At 44.9% G+C, this 18,919-nt stretch overlaps 1 protein-coding gene across 1 annotated transcript in view; it reads left to right on the top strand.

Annotated features, from left to right (window-relative positions):
• Positions 1–17,077, top strand: part of ubash3ba (ubiquitin associated and SH3 domain containing Ba) — a 21,924-nt gene extending 4,847 nt beyond the window's left edge. Inside the window, exons 2-14 of the mRNA XM_017431909.3 lie at positions 10,420–10,473; positions 10,634–10,820; positions 11,924–12,122; positions 12,308–12,477; positions 12,568–12,776; positions 13,544–13,688; positions 13,777–13,897; positions 13,979–14,101; positions 14,213–14,305; positions 14,998–15,142; positions 15,238–15,344; positions 15,630–15,739; positions 15,873–17,077. Coding sequence (XP_017287398.1) covers positions 10,420–10,473; positions 10,634–10,820; positions 11,924–12,122; positions 12,308–12,477; positions 12,568–12,776; positions 13,544–13,688; positions 13,777–13,897; positions 13,979–14,101; positions 14,213–14,305; positions 14,998–15,142; positions 15,238–15,344; positions 15,630–15,739; positions 15,873–16,010 — 1,801 coding nt within the window. The 3' untranslated portion in view covers positions 16,011–17,077. The remainder of the gene's footprint in view (positions 1–10,419; positions 10,474–10,633; positions 10,821–11,923; positions 12,123–12,307; positions 12,478–12,567; positions 12,777–13,543; positions 13,689–13,776; positions 13,898–13,978; positions 14,102–14,212; positions 14,306–14,997; positions 15,143–15,237; positions 15,345–15,629; positions 15,740–15,872) is intronic.
• Positions 17,078–18,919: the final 1,842 nt, after the last annotated feature.

Below are 18,919 nucleotides of genomic sequence, written 5' to 3'. Positions count from 1 at the left end.
TGAGCCAACGGGAGCTTGTTGCTGCTGTCCTTTCACGCAGAGGCCAGTGACAGTCACGTGCACTGCTGCCAGCCGTTAAGTTTTGTTTTGCTCCATCGACTGCCAAAACGTAATTGTAACATTTTTTCTTATCTTATCCTTAATACTACTATGTGTGCGTGCGCGCGCAAGCGTGTGTGAGTGAGTGAGTGAGTGAGGGAGAGACAGAGAGAGAGTGTGTGTGTGAAGAACGCTGATGAGATATGAAATAGCCAGTAGCCAATTGAATAAGCTACCCTTTTGGATTTATATATCTGTAAATCTGACTCTCAGTGCCTCACCAACCATGAACCTCACTGCACGTCACTGCCGGAGCGTGACGCAGGATATCGACGCTCGCTTTGCATGTTTATTATTTTTAGCTGCAGTGAGAGAGAGCGTGGCAAGTGCAAGTTAATGAAACAGGAAGGAGCCAACCGAAACGTAACGATGACCACAGCGATAAAACCCCACCGAGGCGGCGTAAAGGTTCGGTTGGAGGCACCTGTGGCACTAACGAGATCTCAACCAGCCGAGGGTTGGCCCGAGCCCCGCGGCAGATGCTGTTAGACTTAGTGTTGTGCATAAAATTCAAAGGGCCCCAAAGCTTACTTGACGTCCGCTTCTTTGCTCGAAGTTGTTTAGGTTGGCGCCATTCAGGGTTTAAAAGTGAAAGACACCGAAATGATTATTTAACCGCCTTTTTAACGTGTGTGTTTTTATACTGCGAGCACTAGGACAAGTCGATGATATACGGATGGAGCTCCAGGTAACGTTGCATCTGAAAATTTCCCGTTTCTAGCGGTTAGATGTTTGTAAATCTTATGTCTCGCAGTGAATTCAGACGACGCCGTCTCCAGACATCAGGGCCCTTGTGTTTACTGAGCTGCAACGCGTCTCGCTGAGTTGAGGTTAAAAACGCTAAGCTCATAAGTTGTTTTTTTTTTTCCAACCTCCTCGGCTGCCTGTGAAGCCTTTTGTGAGTTTAGGAGGAAGTCAACGTGCATGCTGACTGTGGTACATTGTTCCTCCGTCTACAGCGCGCTCCCTTTCCCCCCACCCAGAGCGCTGCCGTCTGTGTGACATGCAAACAAGCATTTTGGCGAGTCGTTTTAACGTTCGCAAAGCTTTGACACGGCGCTAAGTAACTCTGGCGTCCGCGTGACGCTCTGGCACTAACGCGTGCAGCAACGGCACACTCGGCTTGTGTTCAAGACAGCCAAGAGGAAGTCGCTCATTTCCGGAAGTGGCTTGTGACCTTTTGCAGAGCTCTGTTGTGGTGGCTTGGGCGTGGCCAAAGTAGATTCACTTGCATTTGTGTCAACTGATGTTTTTTTTTTTATTCTCACGAAGCTGTCAGAATTTATTCTCAGCACAGGAAGGCTACGACCTGCAACACCGGACGTATCATTTGTTGGAGAAAAATGAAAGCTAAGCGCTTACTTACCAAAAGGTTCATGCAGGAAGAAAAGAAGTTTTGCGCGGCCATCTAACCGTCAAAAGCCCCCTAAAAAAAGGGAGATGTGCGCCTCAAACTGCGTCGCCAACCAAATGGCGTCTTTTCTTGCCGTTGCAGTTGATTTTGTGCGTCCAGACTAGCTCCAACCCATGCTGGCGGACACAACTGTCGAGGCTGAATGTATTTCGCTCTCGAAGACGGGTGCCGCGACTGTTCATCGTCTCGTGAAAGCTGGTGGCAATGGCGTCTCAGTAGAAACTGAAGACGAGGAGCAATCTGCTGCCCTGTTGCCTTCCCAAAGAGAGGGCAGCCATGTCAAAAAAGGCGTAATCTGTCATCTCGGCCCGCCTTGATTGTCAGATAGTGTCGCATCTACAGCTGTCAGAAAAGTGTGCACAAGGCTGGTTTCGCATTCAAAAACAAAACCTCACGAGTATCGAACATTTAAACAGATAGAACTTCAAAATAGTGAACTTGTCCTGTTGTATTGAAGAGCGGATGCGTGGAGCACCCTTTGGTCCATAATAAAACCAATAACCTATTTGTTAATGTATTAAGTGATTATAGGAGGACGCATTCATAGTCAAGAAAGCACAATCTCTCCTTTTGGTTTAGAAACGCCATCCTGGAAATAAACCCTCCCTAATACATTGTGATGTTCATACAGTGGCTTGATGCCCTGAAGGTTATTTTTAGATTGCGCAATGAGATTAGCCGCGATCCGATTTAAGAAGAGAGTAAATTGCTCGCGCCCGTTTGACTCGAGAGGTGCGCTTGGACCGCTTCGTCACCTGCGCTCTGTCCTCCGCGAACGCAGTTCTCAAAAAAAGAAACAAATAGAGGGAGCAAATCATGCGCAAAAGGGAGCAAAAACCAAGATTCTGTGCCTTTTTACTGAAGCAGGCCCTTCACGTCGAGCTGATCTGAAGATTTAACTTCTGACGCTGATTAGCATCTTTCTTGAGTTTGCATTTTAAGGAAGCAACAAGACGCCTGACAGACAACAGCGTCTGCCACTCTTGAACACTTTCCCTTGTTTGACAGGAAATTTGGGACTTGAAGGAGTTAAGCATCACGGTTTTGGCCTCACACATGCAGTGTTTATGATGTTGCTCTGTGCCCTCAAACGTAACGGCGTAATGTTTAAAACGGCGCCGTACAACTGCTTGTTTAAGTTTGGAAACGTTTTTAATCGACATAATAAACCCAGTGCATTCCTATATTATTGTTGTCCATCGAGGGATGGGGTGGGGGGGGGGCTCTCACAGCTCACCCCTTCGCCGGTGTCAGTCTCCAGCTTGCCCCGTCTGACCACGTGAACGTCCCGCTCAGATTGTTCGGGGGCGATAAAGCGAACAGAAACGGCCGCTGGCTGTACAGAGCGCCCCACTGTTAAGAGATGTGGCTCTGAGACGCAGCTTTGTCAGCTGGAAAAGGAGTTTATGAGCGCGTGGCACAAGGGCTGGCTTTGTTAGTAAATTTGCTGACCCTGTACAATATGCTCGCGTCGACCCCGGTCCGTCTTCAAGCTAAATAATGAGGCGGCTGCCTTTGGCGAGTTATTACAGAGGAGCACAAGAGGCACCCGGCGGTTTGAAGCGGCCATGTCAAAGGTGAGGCGGAGGTACAGGACCGAGTCAACGTGTGCGATGTGGCGCTCTGTTTAGTGATGGTGGTTCCACGCCGCTGGTTCCACCATGTCATCTTCATGTGAGCACACACACACACACACACTGACACTGGCCTGGCTTCACAGAGACGCCTTATTTTAATCATTATTACCCAACCTAAATAAAGCAAGTCTGGCTCTGTTCAAATCGACCGAAATCAAAGTTGTCAACCGCTTTCAAATAGAAAAGTGTCAGAAAAGTTCGCTTAATGTACTTAAATGAAGCCGTGCTCTTGTTTTTTCAATATTCAGGAAGTCGTTGCCTTGTATTTTATTTTCTGACCTTTTGTCAGCTTTTCACATCTGCTTGTGTTCTCCCTCACGCTCCGTGGCTCTTTTTAAAAAAAAAAATTATACAAATAATTTTTTAAATAACACAATTATCACTGAAACCATTTCATTTGCATGTATTTTCTATATCTTTGTGAAACAGTGGAAACAACAACAAAAAAAAAGAAAGAAACCGATTCGCGGTTCATTACCACAATTTCCATTTAGCTTTGAGCGGCAGCGTTTTCTGATAGAATCACTACACAGATAACAGAGATATTAGCTTAGCAAGCAAGATTTAGCCGCTTTTCTACGCCTTTTTTACCAAAGTGGAAACTAACGCCCACAAAATAACAATCTGCTTTTGAAACATGAAGAAAAACATTAAAAAAAAGAATTGAGACGTTACATACTGTTAGGGACTGCCTTAAGATGTTAGCTACTTAGCCAGAGTCTGTTAGCTAGTTGTCGTGACCAACGTTCATTTAAAAAAGAAAACTCAGCTACTAAATTACCCAGTTTGTGTAAATTATTCTGACAAGCTTTAACATGTTAATCATTAGTCTTTAGAGTTGATAGTACGGGATTAAAAACAAAAAAATGACATGCTAATAGCTAGCTCATGTAATTGTTTTGGTGTGCTAAGCTAACTGACCTCCAGTTGTAGGAAGCTAACGCACATAAAGCAGTTTAGCAGCAACATTAATCATCTTAACTAAACTTCAAATCAAATAAATGTCAACGTCAAATTATTCCTTTCCATATTTACATAAATTTAGGCCTTTTAAAATTTCCACAATGACTATAAACTTCATGCGTTTTGCTGCTACCGTGGCAAAAAATAAAACAGAACCGTGTCACGTTAGAGCATGAAAATCTATACAATATTTATATGGATTTTCTTTTTACGTTCTAAAACATGTCTTCGCTTTATGTCAGTATACGTACTTAATGTGAAAATTGTTGTAACGTAACAAATATGCTATAAGGACATGTAAAAACCTTTCATTTACACTGTGATGGGGTTGTTTTTTTATTTCTGCTGGTATGCTTCCCCACTAAACTCTAAAATGCTCCAACGAACTCTAAAATGAGCTAATATTTTACTCTTTTTCTTATCAAAGTGTAAGACTCGTGTGTGTAATGTGGCAACTTCTTCCCAACACTCACTATAAGACGCTCAAAGCGCTTTTCTTCAGTGACCCAGACTGATCGTCGTCTGGGAGGAAAGCCGTATAATCTGCCCTCAAATCAAAAGGTGCAAGTCTGACAAGCCGGCTAAAAGCGAGGGATGTTTCCTGAACGGGCGGGGACTCTCCTTTGGGTGCAGTTGAGCGTCGGGCACCGGCTCTGGTGTGATAAGTGGCTCTAGATGTCCGTTTTTGTCGGCTTGTAAACAGGAAATGCTGCTTCGCTGGTGGAGCTGAGTCAGGGAGGGGGCCCCCTGGGAGCATCAAGCTGCGAACGCTGTAGCATCTGTATATACATACTTGTGTGGGTGCTTTTAATTTACAATTTCCTTGTTGTTTTTTTTTCTCTCTCTCTCTCATTCTTGCTTGATCTGCCGCCCTGAAAAGCTCCATATTTATGCAGTGGATGCTTGTCGCGTTCCGGCTGGGTTTTGATGCAATAAACAGTTCGGAGAATGTTTACGTGGATGAAAAAAAAAGAGCCCCAAACGCATTAAACACGCCAAGGCCAGCGAAAGCATTCGATCCGCAAACGGGTCAAACGTGCAAACACACTTACCATATGTGGCTGAGCTAAAAAAGATCTTTCTAACTTTGCAGCAGCAAATGTGTGAAAGAGAGAGAAAAAACAAAAACAAAAACAAAAACCCACCATCACCTTTAAAACCAATCCTAATTTAGACTTCTCTCCTCCAAACACTAATATCTTTCGCCATTTAGCTCGTTTACCAAGTAACGAGCCACAGCTTAGATGTGATGCGATGCAGCAGGTTTGAAAAGCAAGAAAACAAAAAAAAATCGGTTTACCAATAAAAAGCACAAAGAAAGACCTGTATGGGTGTTATAAGATGGACCTTCCATGGATCAATTCGTCCATCCGTACCATCTGATCAGGATTTGGGACACTTAGATCATTGACGTAATGATTTTCTGTAGGCTTATTTGTCAGAATGTTTGTCGGTGTACAACCTTAACCCGAGCCTTTGTTTAAAAAATGTACCCTGTTGTTAAGTTTGCATCAAACAGTGATTAAAAAATATAACATTCCCGTCACAAGTGCGGATCTTTTAAAGCTGTCGCCCATAAAGCTGCTTACACGAGACTGACACGAGTCGCTCCAAGTCACAAGGTCTACCCCAGGGGTGTCGAACTCCGGGATCGAGGGCCGCTGTCCTGGGAGTTTTAGGGTTTTTCTGCTTCAACACACCTGATTCAAATGGTTCAATCACCTCCTCACCAAATCATTAAGTCCTCCAGGAGCACGGCAACAAGTCATCCATTTAAAGCAGGTGTTTTAAAGCAAGAACACATCTAGAACGTGTAGGAGAGCGGCCCCCGAGGAATGGAGTTTACACTACCTCTTTAAGTACGCCTGGGTGATTTCAACGGCGAAACCGTCTCTTTATTCTGGCATCGTTCACGTCACGTGAATGATTACCTGCTGACTTGGAATCAGTAACTATCTCCTCTTCCTTCCAGTAAGATGTGGCACTACTTCATGCTCTACAAGCTGTCAAGGTAATCAGTTCAGATAAGATGTGAAATGGAAGGTCACAGAGCTAAGGCCGGGCTTCAGACTCTTCAGATAATCGGTGCTCGCCGCGCTAAAGATAGAGCCCCAACGACTTCCGTTTTCTCATGGTAGTCAGGCTGATTCGCATCAGAGTGGTTTATAAGGCTTTATCTCAAGTTTCCACACTGTCATCCTTTCCAGATATTGCTGGTGACACATAGGGCGATGGTTCGTTCTCATCACGCCACCGAGAAGGTTCATGCTTTCCATATTATCTGGAGGGAGTTCATTAAGATGAGTGAAGGTAGATGGGGTAATGTGCTCAGCAAAGATTTTCAGATGGAAAAGAAAACCCAAAACATCCTACATACCCAAAACTTAAGCGTGTCTTAAAGACGAGCATTCGGCCCGGTGATTAATTATTACAGCGTCTCCGTTAAGACGTGCGAGGGAACACGGGCCCACGGTTTGTGTCGCAGGTTCTTGACAGACGTTTTTATAAGAGCACGGTGGTTTTGACCGACACACACGTTTAGTTTGCAATTCCTCTGACCTACTTCGTGGTTAAAGGGGTTCACGTTTCTTTTTTACAAGCCTCAGAGTTTACAGACACTCAGAGCTCGGCGGTGGCTCGGCTTGCAGCCAGCGTTCACGGTGACTAAACACTGCGAGCGGGACGGTTTTGAAATCCCCTGCGGTGGAAAGCAACAAAGAAAGCTGAGAGATGATGTCAGGCAGCCCGTGTGTTTGCGCCGTGCGACAGGATGCAGTCACAGGGGGTCCGCCGTGCAGCGCCGCCGTCACCCCCCCAACTCTTTGATGGTCCTCCCAGCCGCATGTATTCTGGGCTCGTGTTAGCGGCATCTCCCTCTAACACGACTTTGGTGGTGTTTGTTAAAATCCACCTCTGATCTTGTGCCGTGGTGAAAGAAACAGCCTTTTAATCCTGTTTGTACAACTTCACTCTGACTTCGAATGGTGCCATACCCTCTGTCGAAAAGGCTTCTTTGTTGTTTGGTGTTATTTTTTATTTTTGCTTGTGTCTGTGGGTGTGTGTTTGTGTGTCTTGTCTGGTAGCAAAATAACTCATCAGTCCAATCCAAGATGGCCACCGCAGCTCAGGAGAAAGTTCAATGTCCGCTGCAGTCCACTCAGTCAAAAATGAAGGAAGTATTAAAGAGTAAATTTTGCAGCACGTCACAGTGTAAAAATGGAAAGCCAACACCGTTTTGCACCTGCGGCTTGACACGTTTAATAATATACATCTCTCTGCCCTCAGCATGGTTTCAGAAGCCTAAATAAAATCCGATTCAATTGTGAGCACCGCCGCGTCCGTTTGCTCAGTGAACTTCTCCATTATTTTGCGTCACGGGGGCTTCCTCGCACGAAAGGATCACTCAGATAAGAAGCGAGCGATTTCATGTTCCGGCCTCGGTCACATCTGCTTGTAATCCCATCGTGCCTTCTGGAAAAAAAAATAAAAATGCTTGTCTTTTCCTCCTCCACACAATACCAGGTGGGATCTTTGAATAAGACGATTGTAGCCATCAAATGGCTCCGTTTTAAGCCTTCCTTGTGCAGCTGTCAGTAAACGGGTCATCTAGATGTTACAGATGTGGATAAGCTCGGCTGTACCCTTTGTTAAAGAAAGGAAAAACTCCCGGTGGTCACTGAAAGGACTTGAAACTGACAGAAATGAGAATTTACTGAGAATTAACGACAGAAAATCGGACATTACTTTTAAATGCGGTGAATATAATCAGCGTCACAGGTGTCTCAGTCAGACTGCCTGTTTTAAGGGTGACAGGTAGTCACAGGGCTGTGTGGTATCATGGTGTGTACCACACTGAACATGGAGGACAGAAAGCTGAGGACAGATTTGTCTCAGGAGCTTAGAAAGAAACTGACTAAGCAGCAGCTTAAAGGTAAAGACTATAAGACCGTCTCCAAGCAGCTGGACGTTCCTGAGACTCCAGCTGCAGATTCTTCAGAATTTTAACGCCCACGGGATTGGGGACAACCTCCCTGGATGTGGACACAAGAGTGGACACTGATGGTAAACAACTTCCAGAGAGATTAAAGGTTCATCAGATCACACCATCAGTCGCTGTTCGAGTCTTAATGGAAGAGGACCGAGGAGGACATCAAATCGGAAAAAAACAAGACGTAAATTTGCCAAAATGAACTCTGACAAGCCACAAAGTTTCTGGGAGAATCTTGTTTAGACCGATGTGTCATGGTTTTGGGGGTTTTCTGGTCGTTTCTTTCTGATTTTTCAGAACCATTCAGTTTTTGACGCAGTGTTTCCAGCCGTCCCGTTCTTCTGCTTCAGCCCGGCACGTCTGTTTCGGTTTCCCCGCTCACAGTTTCCCCTCACTTACTCGTTCTCGCCTCGTCACCCTCGTCTGTCAGCCCATCGTTTACCGCCTCCTGCTTTTTGTTTCCCTTTAAATAAAAGACATTTTTGGATCCGACCTGCCCGTTACCTGCTGCACTGCATCCTCTTGGAAACCTTCAACACATTTCATACAAGATGAGACAAAACTGGAGCTTTTTGGGGCAACAAGTCCCATCAGCTCTGTGGTCAGAGAGCCCAAAATGAAACGAACGAAAGAACCCTGAACCTACAGGGGAAACATGGAGGAGGCTCGGCTCTCTTCTGCTTTGCAGCATCTGACACAGGGTCAGGGTCCGATGAAATCTAAAGACTTCCTGGAGTAAAACCTGCTGCCCAGTGTTATAAAACAAGATAATGTCCGAAAAAACACAGCGAAAAGCACCAAGGATGACTCAGAACAGAACACTGGACCGTTCTGAAGAGGCCTCTGAGTCCTGATCTAAATCCTAAGAACATCTGTGGAAAGAGCTGAAACATCTGGAGACTGAACCCTTCAAGCCTGAGACAGATGTGAGTTTGTCGTTTCTTAAACGAAGGCCTCAAAAGGATTCGCCCGGGTCTGTATATCAGGTGAAAAACCGAAGATCTTGCCCCGCGTACTTTCACGCTCGTGCGTTTTGCCGTAGATTTGTCGTCGTTTAAAACCCCTCCCCCACCACCACCACCCTGCGCTCCGCTCCGGCCTCAGGGCCCGGGCCACATCTAGGACCCTCTCGTTTAAAAATAGCTCATTGAGCTGGAACAGCGGAGAGGGGGGGGGGCACAATGAAAAGCTTTCAGCCCCGTCACTCCGGCGGAGACGCTCCGGCGTGTCTGCGTCGCGCCGGGAACGAAGTCAAAAAGAAGGCTTCACAGCGGCACAGAGAAGCAGCACTTGTTCCTTTCTAGCTGTTAGAAAACCGATATTTATTCCTGATTATAATGGCTGTGGAAGAGGGTGAAAAAGCAGCCCTGGCAGGATTATGTAGGATTATTATTATTATTTTAGTAATGAATGGGGGATTTACGGAGTAGGACCGAGCTTTGGCTTCGTATGAAACACAAAGTTGGTGTTCTGTTACTTGGAGTTTAAATGTTACGTACTGAAGAGTGCAGAGAACAAATTTAAACATGGATCAATAAAAAGAGAAACAACTGGACCACCTGCAGGGTGGCAGTTTAAAAAAGCGGGACAGTTAGATAAAAACTCACAAAAGTAATCACTGATATGTTCAATATGCTCAAAGGAGGGGAGTTAGTTTGAAGATATTAAGAAAAAAGTAAATAAAATTCTTGCTTTCCTTGGAGAATGCTTATCGCCCGCTGCTTCTCAGGCCAGAGTTTCAGAATGGACATCTTCAACGGATTACAAGATGGCTGCCGCAGCTAAACAGAGTGGCTACAACAGCTAAAGTTTGGCGAGTAGCTGAGAGTCGCGCCCGGCCCGCACGCCGAGAGCAAGCTGATCGTTTGGGCTCTGGATTGTAAAGTCAACTCTGTCTGTCTGTCAGTGAAATATCTCCTGAACCGTCCCGGGGCTGCTCGTTACGTGCACATCTGCAACTCGTTAGCGTTTGGAGTCAACCCGACTATCAGTTAGGCGACCTTTTCTTTGGATTCTTTATGCCACTAAAAGCCACATATTGTGTTCATTTTTAATAAATGTTTTTTTTATATATAAATTGTTAAATAAGTCTGTGAGCTGGTTTGGCCCGGATAACTCGCTGCTCTCTGAGCGCTCGTTACTAAATCATGCAGCCAGAATCACCCTTCAGGGCTGCGTTCGAGCTCGACCCCCGGGAAACGCCGAACGCCGGGGTTTGAAGCCCGTTTCTCGACCCTCTGTCCTTATAGAGAGAGAAATCATTTTGTGACTCTGCTCTGATCTGCCCCCTTCTTTTCTCTCTCTTCTTTCCTTTGCAGCCTGAAAGCTTTGGTGTCGACAGGAGGCAAAAATGTCCAGGCGGCCTGCGACTGGTGAGAGCAACGCCCACGCACGTTCACTCTCATTGTGGTCGATGCAGAACAGGAAGTCAAATTCAAACCGTGTTAATGGTGAACATCGACTGATTTGATGCGTCACTGTGGTGGAACAGCATTACTGACCTCTGCTGGACGTTTTGTTTCGTGACGCCAGGCTCTTCTCCCACTTGGACGACCCCTTCCTGGACGACCCCCTCCCCAGAGAGTACGTGTTGTACCTGCGGCCCAGCGGACCCCTGCTGCAGCAGCTCACAAACTTCTGGAAGCAGTCGCGCCTGTCCTGTGGCAAGAACAAAGCCCACAACATCTTCCCACACATCACCCTCTGCCAGTTCTTCATGGTAACCATTATTAGGCTTCTGTACGTTTGCATCGACACCTGGGGGGCTTTAAGTCGTGCTGACCCAGACCACAGACGCCCCCCCCATCCCTTCCCCTCCGCTGTAAAAGAGAAGTGACCACATCGTCAGAAACAAAGCTCGCGTTTGGCCTCGTTCAGCTCGCTGCGCTGGTTAACCTCAGGATCCTGCTTCTCAGTTTCAGCTGAAAGCCCGAGTTCCTCTTCAGGAGAGCACTTTATCAGGGCTCGCGTTCGCTAGAAAAAGAGCTGCTTTACGCTGGAAACGAAGCTACAGGAGACGATTTAAAAAACAAAACCAATACAAACAGGGCCTCCCCTGCATGAAACCTTCCATGAAGCCATAACATAACAACCAGACGTTTGCAAACATATCAATGAATGACGTAATGTGTACGTAGTTTCCGATCCTGTCAGAACCAGATTTTTTTAATAGAGCTTGTTAGCTTTGGGCTCTGCAGTCTTCAGTGCAGCGGTTCTCCAGAATCACCAGAAAATTACCATTTTTCACCTCGAGTCAGTTCGCCGGAAGTGCAGAAATTAGAGCTTTGCACATCTGAACCAACTCTTCAGTCTTTTTTTACAGCTTTAAAACTTTATCTCTAAATGGGAGACTTAATTTATTTATTTATTTTTAATCCATACTTGGGAAAGACTTTGGAGTCTGCGGTGGCTCGGCGGTCAGCGCTGCGGTCTTGTGATCCTGAGGTTGCCGGTTCAAGCCCAGGTTGTGGCAGGAAGGGTGTCCAGTGTCAAACAATTGCCAAGTTGTTCGTGTGATTCTGAAGAAGGGAGCAGCCGAACAAACTTACCTTTTATTACTTCAATTTATCAGCATTAGTCCAAAGAAAATTCAATTTTTGTCTGTCGAACTAGATAATTTATTCCAATTTGTTCTAAAAGTAGAAGTAAAAAAACAAAGCTCTTCAATGCAACAAAACCTGTAGTTTTTCATGTATAGTATGTAGAGTTTTTATTTTCTCTTTATTCTAAGGGTCAAGCAGATTCTGTGCTAAAGGTTTAAATTTGCAAACGAGCTCCTTTAAAGCCTGTAACGCCTCGCGTCGCCTCCTTTTCTGTGCCCAGTGTCCAGACGATAAAGTGGAGGCTCTCTGCGACGCTCTGCAGACCACCATGACTAAGTGGAAGGGCCGCATCCCCACGCCCCTCCCCCTGGAGCGCTACATCTCATCGTCCTTCATCGGCCTGTTCGTGGAGGAGCAGATGGCGGAGGTCCTGAAGAGTTTCGCAGCCGACTTTGCCACTGAAGCGGCATCGAAAGCAGGTCCGTGTCCTCGTTCGTTCTCTCTCTCAAAAAAAAAACAGACTTTCTTCTTTCTTGGTTTTTGTAATTGTCAGAGCATCTATTTGCTCTTTTAGCTGATGAGAACAGTTTTTCCTTTAAGCGAGGAACCAGTGAGCGGTTTTAAAACAGCCTTGGATTGTATGTTTTGTTTTTCTCTCCCCCAGACGTTCACATCGAGCCCCACAAGAAGCAGCTCCACGTCACTTTGGCGTACCACTTCCACGACAGTCACCTTCCGATTTTGGAGAAGCTGGCCAAAACGATAGACGTGTCTTCAGGTTGTGACTGGCTGGCGGTGCTCCTCTCCAGAGACATTCGCTTTGCTAATCACGAGGTAGGCCTTCCTCATTTGAAACGAGTACTTTGCCTCGTTAGGCCTATCACGGCTGTTAACAGTCTCCCCCTCCTCCCCCTCCCACCGCAGACGCTTCAAGTGATGTACCCGTACGTGCCTCAGAACGACGACGAGCTGGAGCTGCTGCAGGGAGACTTCATCTTCATGTCTTCGGTGGAGCAGAGCTCCGCCAGCGAGGGCTGGGTGTACGGCACGTCGCTGGGCTCGGGGCTGTCCGGCCTGCTGCCCGAGAACTACGTGAGCCGAGCGGACGAGTCCGACACATGGGTCGTCCACGGGTAAGCTGGCGAGACGAGCGCTCGGAGCAGCTGTGCACTTCCTGTGTCGTCTAAAGCAGAAGTCCCCAACCTGTTTAGCTCCACGGACCAGTTCATTATCAGACAGTATTTTAACGGACCGGCCTTTAAAGGTGTGGCGGATAAATACAACAAAATAAAATGATACGACTGGCGTGAAAACAGGGGTATTTTTTAAAACACAATAAACGTAAATCCAACGTGTCCTCGCAGCTTTGTTAGCTGCGTCCTGGTGTTGTGTTATCAACATGAATAACAGCCTCTCCTCCCCCTGATGTTCTCTGTGTTTAAACACGCCCTTCAAAATAAGATACACCACAAATATAAAGAGCACAAAGAATACAACTCACCATAACTCTGAATCAGTGGAGCTCTGAGCCTGTTTCTCAGTAATGAGACAGTCCCATCTAGGGCTTCCAGAGACGTTTGTTTTTTACTCATTTTGCTGCTTGTGGGTTTATTTTTAGCGGTAACGTATCACATGACCTAGATAAGCGTTCTGACACGCATCAAGAGGGAGTCAGAGACGGATGGAGTGGAAAGAATCAGGCCAGTTTTCAAAATAAATGTCGTTCAGACTCTGAAAATAAATAAATGGCAATACTGTAAGTTAATTATTCTTTCTGTGCGGCCCGGTACCAAATGACCCATGGACCTGTACCGGTCCGCATCCCGGGGATTGGGGACCTCTGATCTGAAGTACTGCAGATACGTAATGGCGTTATTTGGTTTTGTCTGTTTTTTGCCAGGTCTTACTCCTTCCTCAACTGTGCCTCTCCGTCTGCCTCTGGCAGCTCGGCGGCTGGGCTGTTACTGGACGAGCAGCTGAACGACAGCCTGCTCGACAGTCTGATGGATCCTTCCAGCCTCACTGGCCTCTGTCCTCCCATGCAGGTACGTCGTCGCAGAAGCATTTCAGTCAGGCCGGCTTCAGAGACGCTTGCCGCGAGGGCAGCAAGTTTGAAATGAATTTTAATCTTAGGTGTTGAGGTCGACTGGTCCGGCCTCCCTGTCCAAGATGAGGCTGTTCGTTTGCCGCCACGGCGAGAGGATGGATGTGGTGTTCGGCAAACACTGGGTCACCCAGTGCTTCGATTCCAAAGGTTGGCACGCACAGAAAGGGAGCAGGCTTTGGACCTTTTTTTTTTTGACATTAATATCGACTTCATTTCCGCTCCCTGCAGGTCGATACATTCGTTCCAATCTCAACATGCCGTCCAGCCTACCAGCCAGAAGCGGCGGCCACTGGGACTATGATAAGGACTGTCCGATCACTGTGTTCGGCTCCACCCAGGCCCGTCTAGTAGGTCCGTGCGTCTTGTTTCGACTTTGTTCGCAGGTTTTCATGGATTGGGAATTGTGAAAAAAGAAAACGACAGAAAAACGAGACGCCACCTGTGTCTTTTGTCCTTTTTTAGGTGAAGCTCTGTTGGAAAGCCACACGCCAATAAACTTTGTCTACTGCTCGCCGTCTCTCCGCTGCATCCAGACTGCCCAGAACATTCTGCAGGGTAGGTCCTCGTCGAGTCAGCGATGGGGTTCTTCAGCTCGGATGCTCTTCATACGTCTGATGCTGAGGACCTCTTTGGTGCCGAAGCCCTGGCATCACCAGTGTTTGTCTGTTCGGAGCATTAAGTTCATCATATAATTATGTGCTGCTCTCTATGGGAGCTAAAGTTCTCCTTTTAAAAGACTGCTCGATGTTTGGCCCACTGTTGAGGTGTGGTTCCGTTTGACGGACTTTAGGTAAAAATTCTGTCATCCTTTCCTATGAGCTCCACAAGATAACAGCCAAAAACTAAACTACAGCACCGGATCAATTTATTTATAATTCTAAAGTATTTGTGCCCATTGCACACACTCCGCCCTTTGTGTATGAACTGTGAGAGCCGATGTTGGTTCATGATTTAGCAGATCCTGCAGCAGGCTGTATATTTCACCTGCTAACGTGCTAACTCTGTAGCTTGTTGCAAACGTTTGGTTCAAAATGTTTATAAAGAGTGATGGGTGGAGCTTCTCTGGTAGACGAGCCATGAGTTTTAACCACTCCTAGATCCAACCGATATCTACCCCCCCTCCCCCCCAACTTACTGAATGAGGCTCGGAGCAACAGGTTCGCTCTTAAACCATAAGAACCAACAGGAAAAAAAAGTTTTTTTAGAGTCTAACTGTATATCTCCTTCTCTCGTTTTAAACCTGTCAGGTCTCCAGCAGGAGGCCAAGACAAAGATCCGTGTGGAGCCCGGTTTGTTTGAATGGACCAAATGGGTTTCAGGCACGTGTTTACCCACCTGGATCCCGCCGGCTGAGCTGGCAGCCACTTTCCAGAGCGTGGACACAACCTACAGGTAGGCAGCGTCGCCGTTGCTGCCGCTGCGTTTTATCCACGGTGCTAAAAATATAATTTAACTCCCGGTAACGATCTCTTCGCCCCGCCACCCAGACCTCATTTTCCTGTAAGCAAGCTGACCGTGTCAGAGCCCTACGACACTTACATCAGCAGGAGCTTCCAAGTGACCCGAGAGATTCTGAGCGAGTGCAAAAACCAGGGTAATGTAGAGCTGAAACAACAGCTGCTTTCTTATTGAAATGGTTACAGATTTAAATTTAATTTCATTTTATGTGTTGAACGCAGTCTGCTAAATGCACTGAAAATATGGACTTTGACTCTAGACTCACTCTAGGATAATGGGTTGTAACTATTTTCTAGATTTTCTTCTTGATGTTTGTAGAAAAAAAGAAAGGAAAGAAAAAGAAGAAGCAGCCCACGTCGTGGCGTAAAAGCTTGTGGTATTTAAGGAATGCGTCTAAATGTTTTCTACCTCTTTCACACAGGAAATACGGTCCTGATCGTGGCCCATGCTTCCTCCCTGGAGGCTTGCACTCGGCAGCTCCAAGGCCTCAGCCCCCAAAACTCCAAGGACTTTGTCCAAGTTGTCCGAAAGGTCTTTTTTTTTCTTCTTTTTTTTCTCTCTCTCTGCTTTAGCACCAGCGCTCTGTTTCATTTCTACAGTATCCGCCCCCGGTTCCCATCCATTGTTCATTTATAACCCGCACATCTGTCTGCCTTCTTTCCAGATTCCTTACTTAGGTTTTTGCGCTTGTGAAGAATTGGGAGAGACGGGCGTGTGGCAGCTGGTCGACCCCCCCATCCTGCCTCTGACACATGGACCCAATCACAGTTTCAACTGGAGGGAAATGCTAATGCAAGACTGAAGAATATGCCGTTTTTTTTTTTTTTTTGCTTTATTTTTTTTTCCTGACTGAACTGCTTAAATATTATTTATTTTTTATTTCTTTACATTTCACTCAAACTATCGAAAGGACAAAGAGAAACACAGTCTGGCTTCCGTCAAAGACATCATGCAAAAACAACAAACAAATAAGTCTGTATGTAATACGGACTAACGTATTTAGACGCACCGCTCAGGAAGAAGGAAACTGTCGACGTGGAGGTCACAGCAGGGACGTGCTGCGGTCCGGATGCTGGTCTTTTATCGTGGCACTTATTTTCCAAGGATATGGAAGTGCTCCAGAGTAATTGGATTTTGAAGAAATGTCTTTTATTTTTGTTGTTTGTATGGCAAACGTACTCTCTGTGACCCTCCTCTGGCAGACAGGAAGTGCAAACTGTGCCGCCTCCTCACACACTGTGACAAGAATTAATTAAGAAAGACTCGTGCCACAATAGTATTTTTTTTCCACGCGTCGGAAACGATTACTTAACTTGTAGCGACACCCTCTCCTCCCTCCCTAAACCCCCCTCCGTGAAGGGAAAAAAACCCCCCAACAAAGCACAAAAAGAAAGGTTGACAATCAGACGGTGGAGCACTGACCGCCGTTGTTTCTGTTGCTGGGGTCTGGTAGTTTATTCCGCCCCCTCTGTAAGTGTCATATCATTTTCTCCTTCTTTAACTCACGCGTAAAACAGTTTAAGAAGATTTATCCAGAAGCAACCGAGCTGACGTGGCAAAAGGACATGATTATAATAATTTACAGATTAACGTTGCAATATTAATCATCTCCAGGTGCCTCCATAATTCTTTTTCATTTTTTTTTAAATTGTTTGTCATGACCCAGGATGCTCTGTACACCTTAAAACTACTCCGCTTTTCAAATATTTGGGACATTTCATATATATAAACATATATATGTATGTTTGTTTTGTTACATCGAATGATTTAATTGCTCACTGCTTCATCCAGTTATTTGCTGCATAGGACTGAAAATTTATTCACACTCGATAAGTAAATGAATAAATAAAGCGAAGTTATACAGCTTTACGTTCCTGTGTGGTGTGCGAAAAACACAGCTTTCTTCGTGGTGCCAGTGAAAGGTAAGACTGCTGCTCTAATAATGTGTGAACGAACTAAACACTTGGGGTTTGACTACATATTTATGCACATTTATATTCCGAAACACTCAGGCATAGAAAACTAATGCATATATAAACAAAACATACATATTTAATGGCTTAAAGTTTTCGTCTTTTTTTTTCCTTTCATCTTAAAGAATAAAAATCCCTGCATCATTTCACAAAGCTAGAAAAGCAGAAGTGTGACAGACATATTTAATTATGGTGGAGTTAAATTCTTAATTCCAGCTCTAAGCTGGGAGCCAGATTGCCCAGAATCAGGATTTTCTCCAATAGTCATAATTAGCTTAATTAAATACATCTGTGCTGGGCAAGGAGGGACAGAATATTAGCAGATTTATCTGGTTCTGGTTCTGTCTTCATAAATATATATATATGTGTGTGTGTATGTGTGCGCTTAGCTTCTCGGAGCATTTTCTTTTATATTGCTAAAATAAACCATTCACTGCCGTTTTAAAGTTTTGAACTGGCTGAAACGTCATTTTATGACGTCTGACGTTACAGTTAAGGGTCAGGCTAGCTAGCTAAGCTAAAAAAAAAAAAAAAAAAAAAGCTAGCTAAGCTAACAAAAATGGCCAAGCTAATAATACGCTCACAAAAATAAAGCTAACTACAAATAAAAGGTAAAAGAAATGGCTAAGCTAACTTTAATTAAGCTAACAAAATTTGGTAAGCTAACTAAATGAGCTAACAAAAATGGCTAAGCTAATTAATATGCTCACAAAAATTAAGCTAACTACAAATAAAAGGTAACCGAAACGGCTAAGCTAACTACAATTAAGCTAACAAAAGCAACTAAGCTTACTAAAAATGATCTTTGTAGCATGTTTTTTCTTTTCTTTCCTAACTAAATATTTTGCGTTTATTGGGTAATGTGTTCATAAAGCTACTAAAACATTTGCATAGTTTTATAAGAGGGGTTATTAACTAAACATTATTGTCAGAGGTCAGAGGTGAAGGTCAATGCTAGGTCAGAGGCGCCTGTTGCGGCAGCGGCATCTAAACGGGATGTTGTCTCAAGAGGTAGAAGTGGAAAGCGGAATTGGCCAGAATAATTTTTCACAAAAAGGGTAAGTAAAAACTAAAATGGTCTGTTTAATTTTTTGTGTGCAAATTTCATTTAAGTGCAGAGCCATAAAAGAGAAAGGCGAAGGTTTAATTAAGGCCTAGACTGAGCTGATTATAGTCGCTTGACCTGTGGGGTTCATTTAGGTAAACTAAACTATTTTATATATATTTTTTATATATATAAGAGTTTGGGCATCTTTGGGGCCACACTGTAGGTTATAAAACTGTGTGTGTGTTGATGATCTCCACAAACCAAAAACAAGCTTTGAAATAAATACTATTAGCATATTGTTACCAGACCTGATAGGAGAGGTCAAACATTTGGGTGAAATGGTGGATAAAACTAGTATTTCAAGCAGCACTATTTGAAGTTTCAGATCTCTGCCGCTGACTTTTATCTTTCGGGTCATAAAGCTGGTAAGTTTGGGTACTTGGTTTTCCCCGGAAAACTATAACTATAACTTTTGAAACTACAAGTAAAGATATCACAAAGAAAACCATCCTAAAATATCCCCAGAAAGTGTGTAAACCCTATTTAACATTGCCCTGTAAGCTGTAGCAAACGTAGTTTTTAGTTAAGTTATAAAATGTTTATAGTCAGCAAAATATTTGCCCACATCAAAGTTGTGTAGTAAGGTGGCAGCATGGCCTGATTTATACAGCATAATTAGAAAAATAAAGA

This window comes from Kryptolebias marmoratus, linkage group LG13 (assembly GCF_001649575.2).
Source record: "Kryptolebias marmoratus isolate JLee-2015 linkage group LG13, ASM164957v2, whole genome shotgun sequence".
In the NCBI taxonomy this organism is placed as follows: Eukaryota; Metazoa; Chordata; class Actinopteri; order Cyprinodontiformes; family Rivulidae; genus Kryptolebias; species Kryptolebias marmoratus.
Note: the sequence above shows the minus strand (reverse complement) of the source record. Positions and strands in the feature narration are given on the sequence as shown.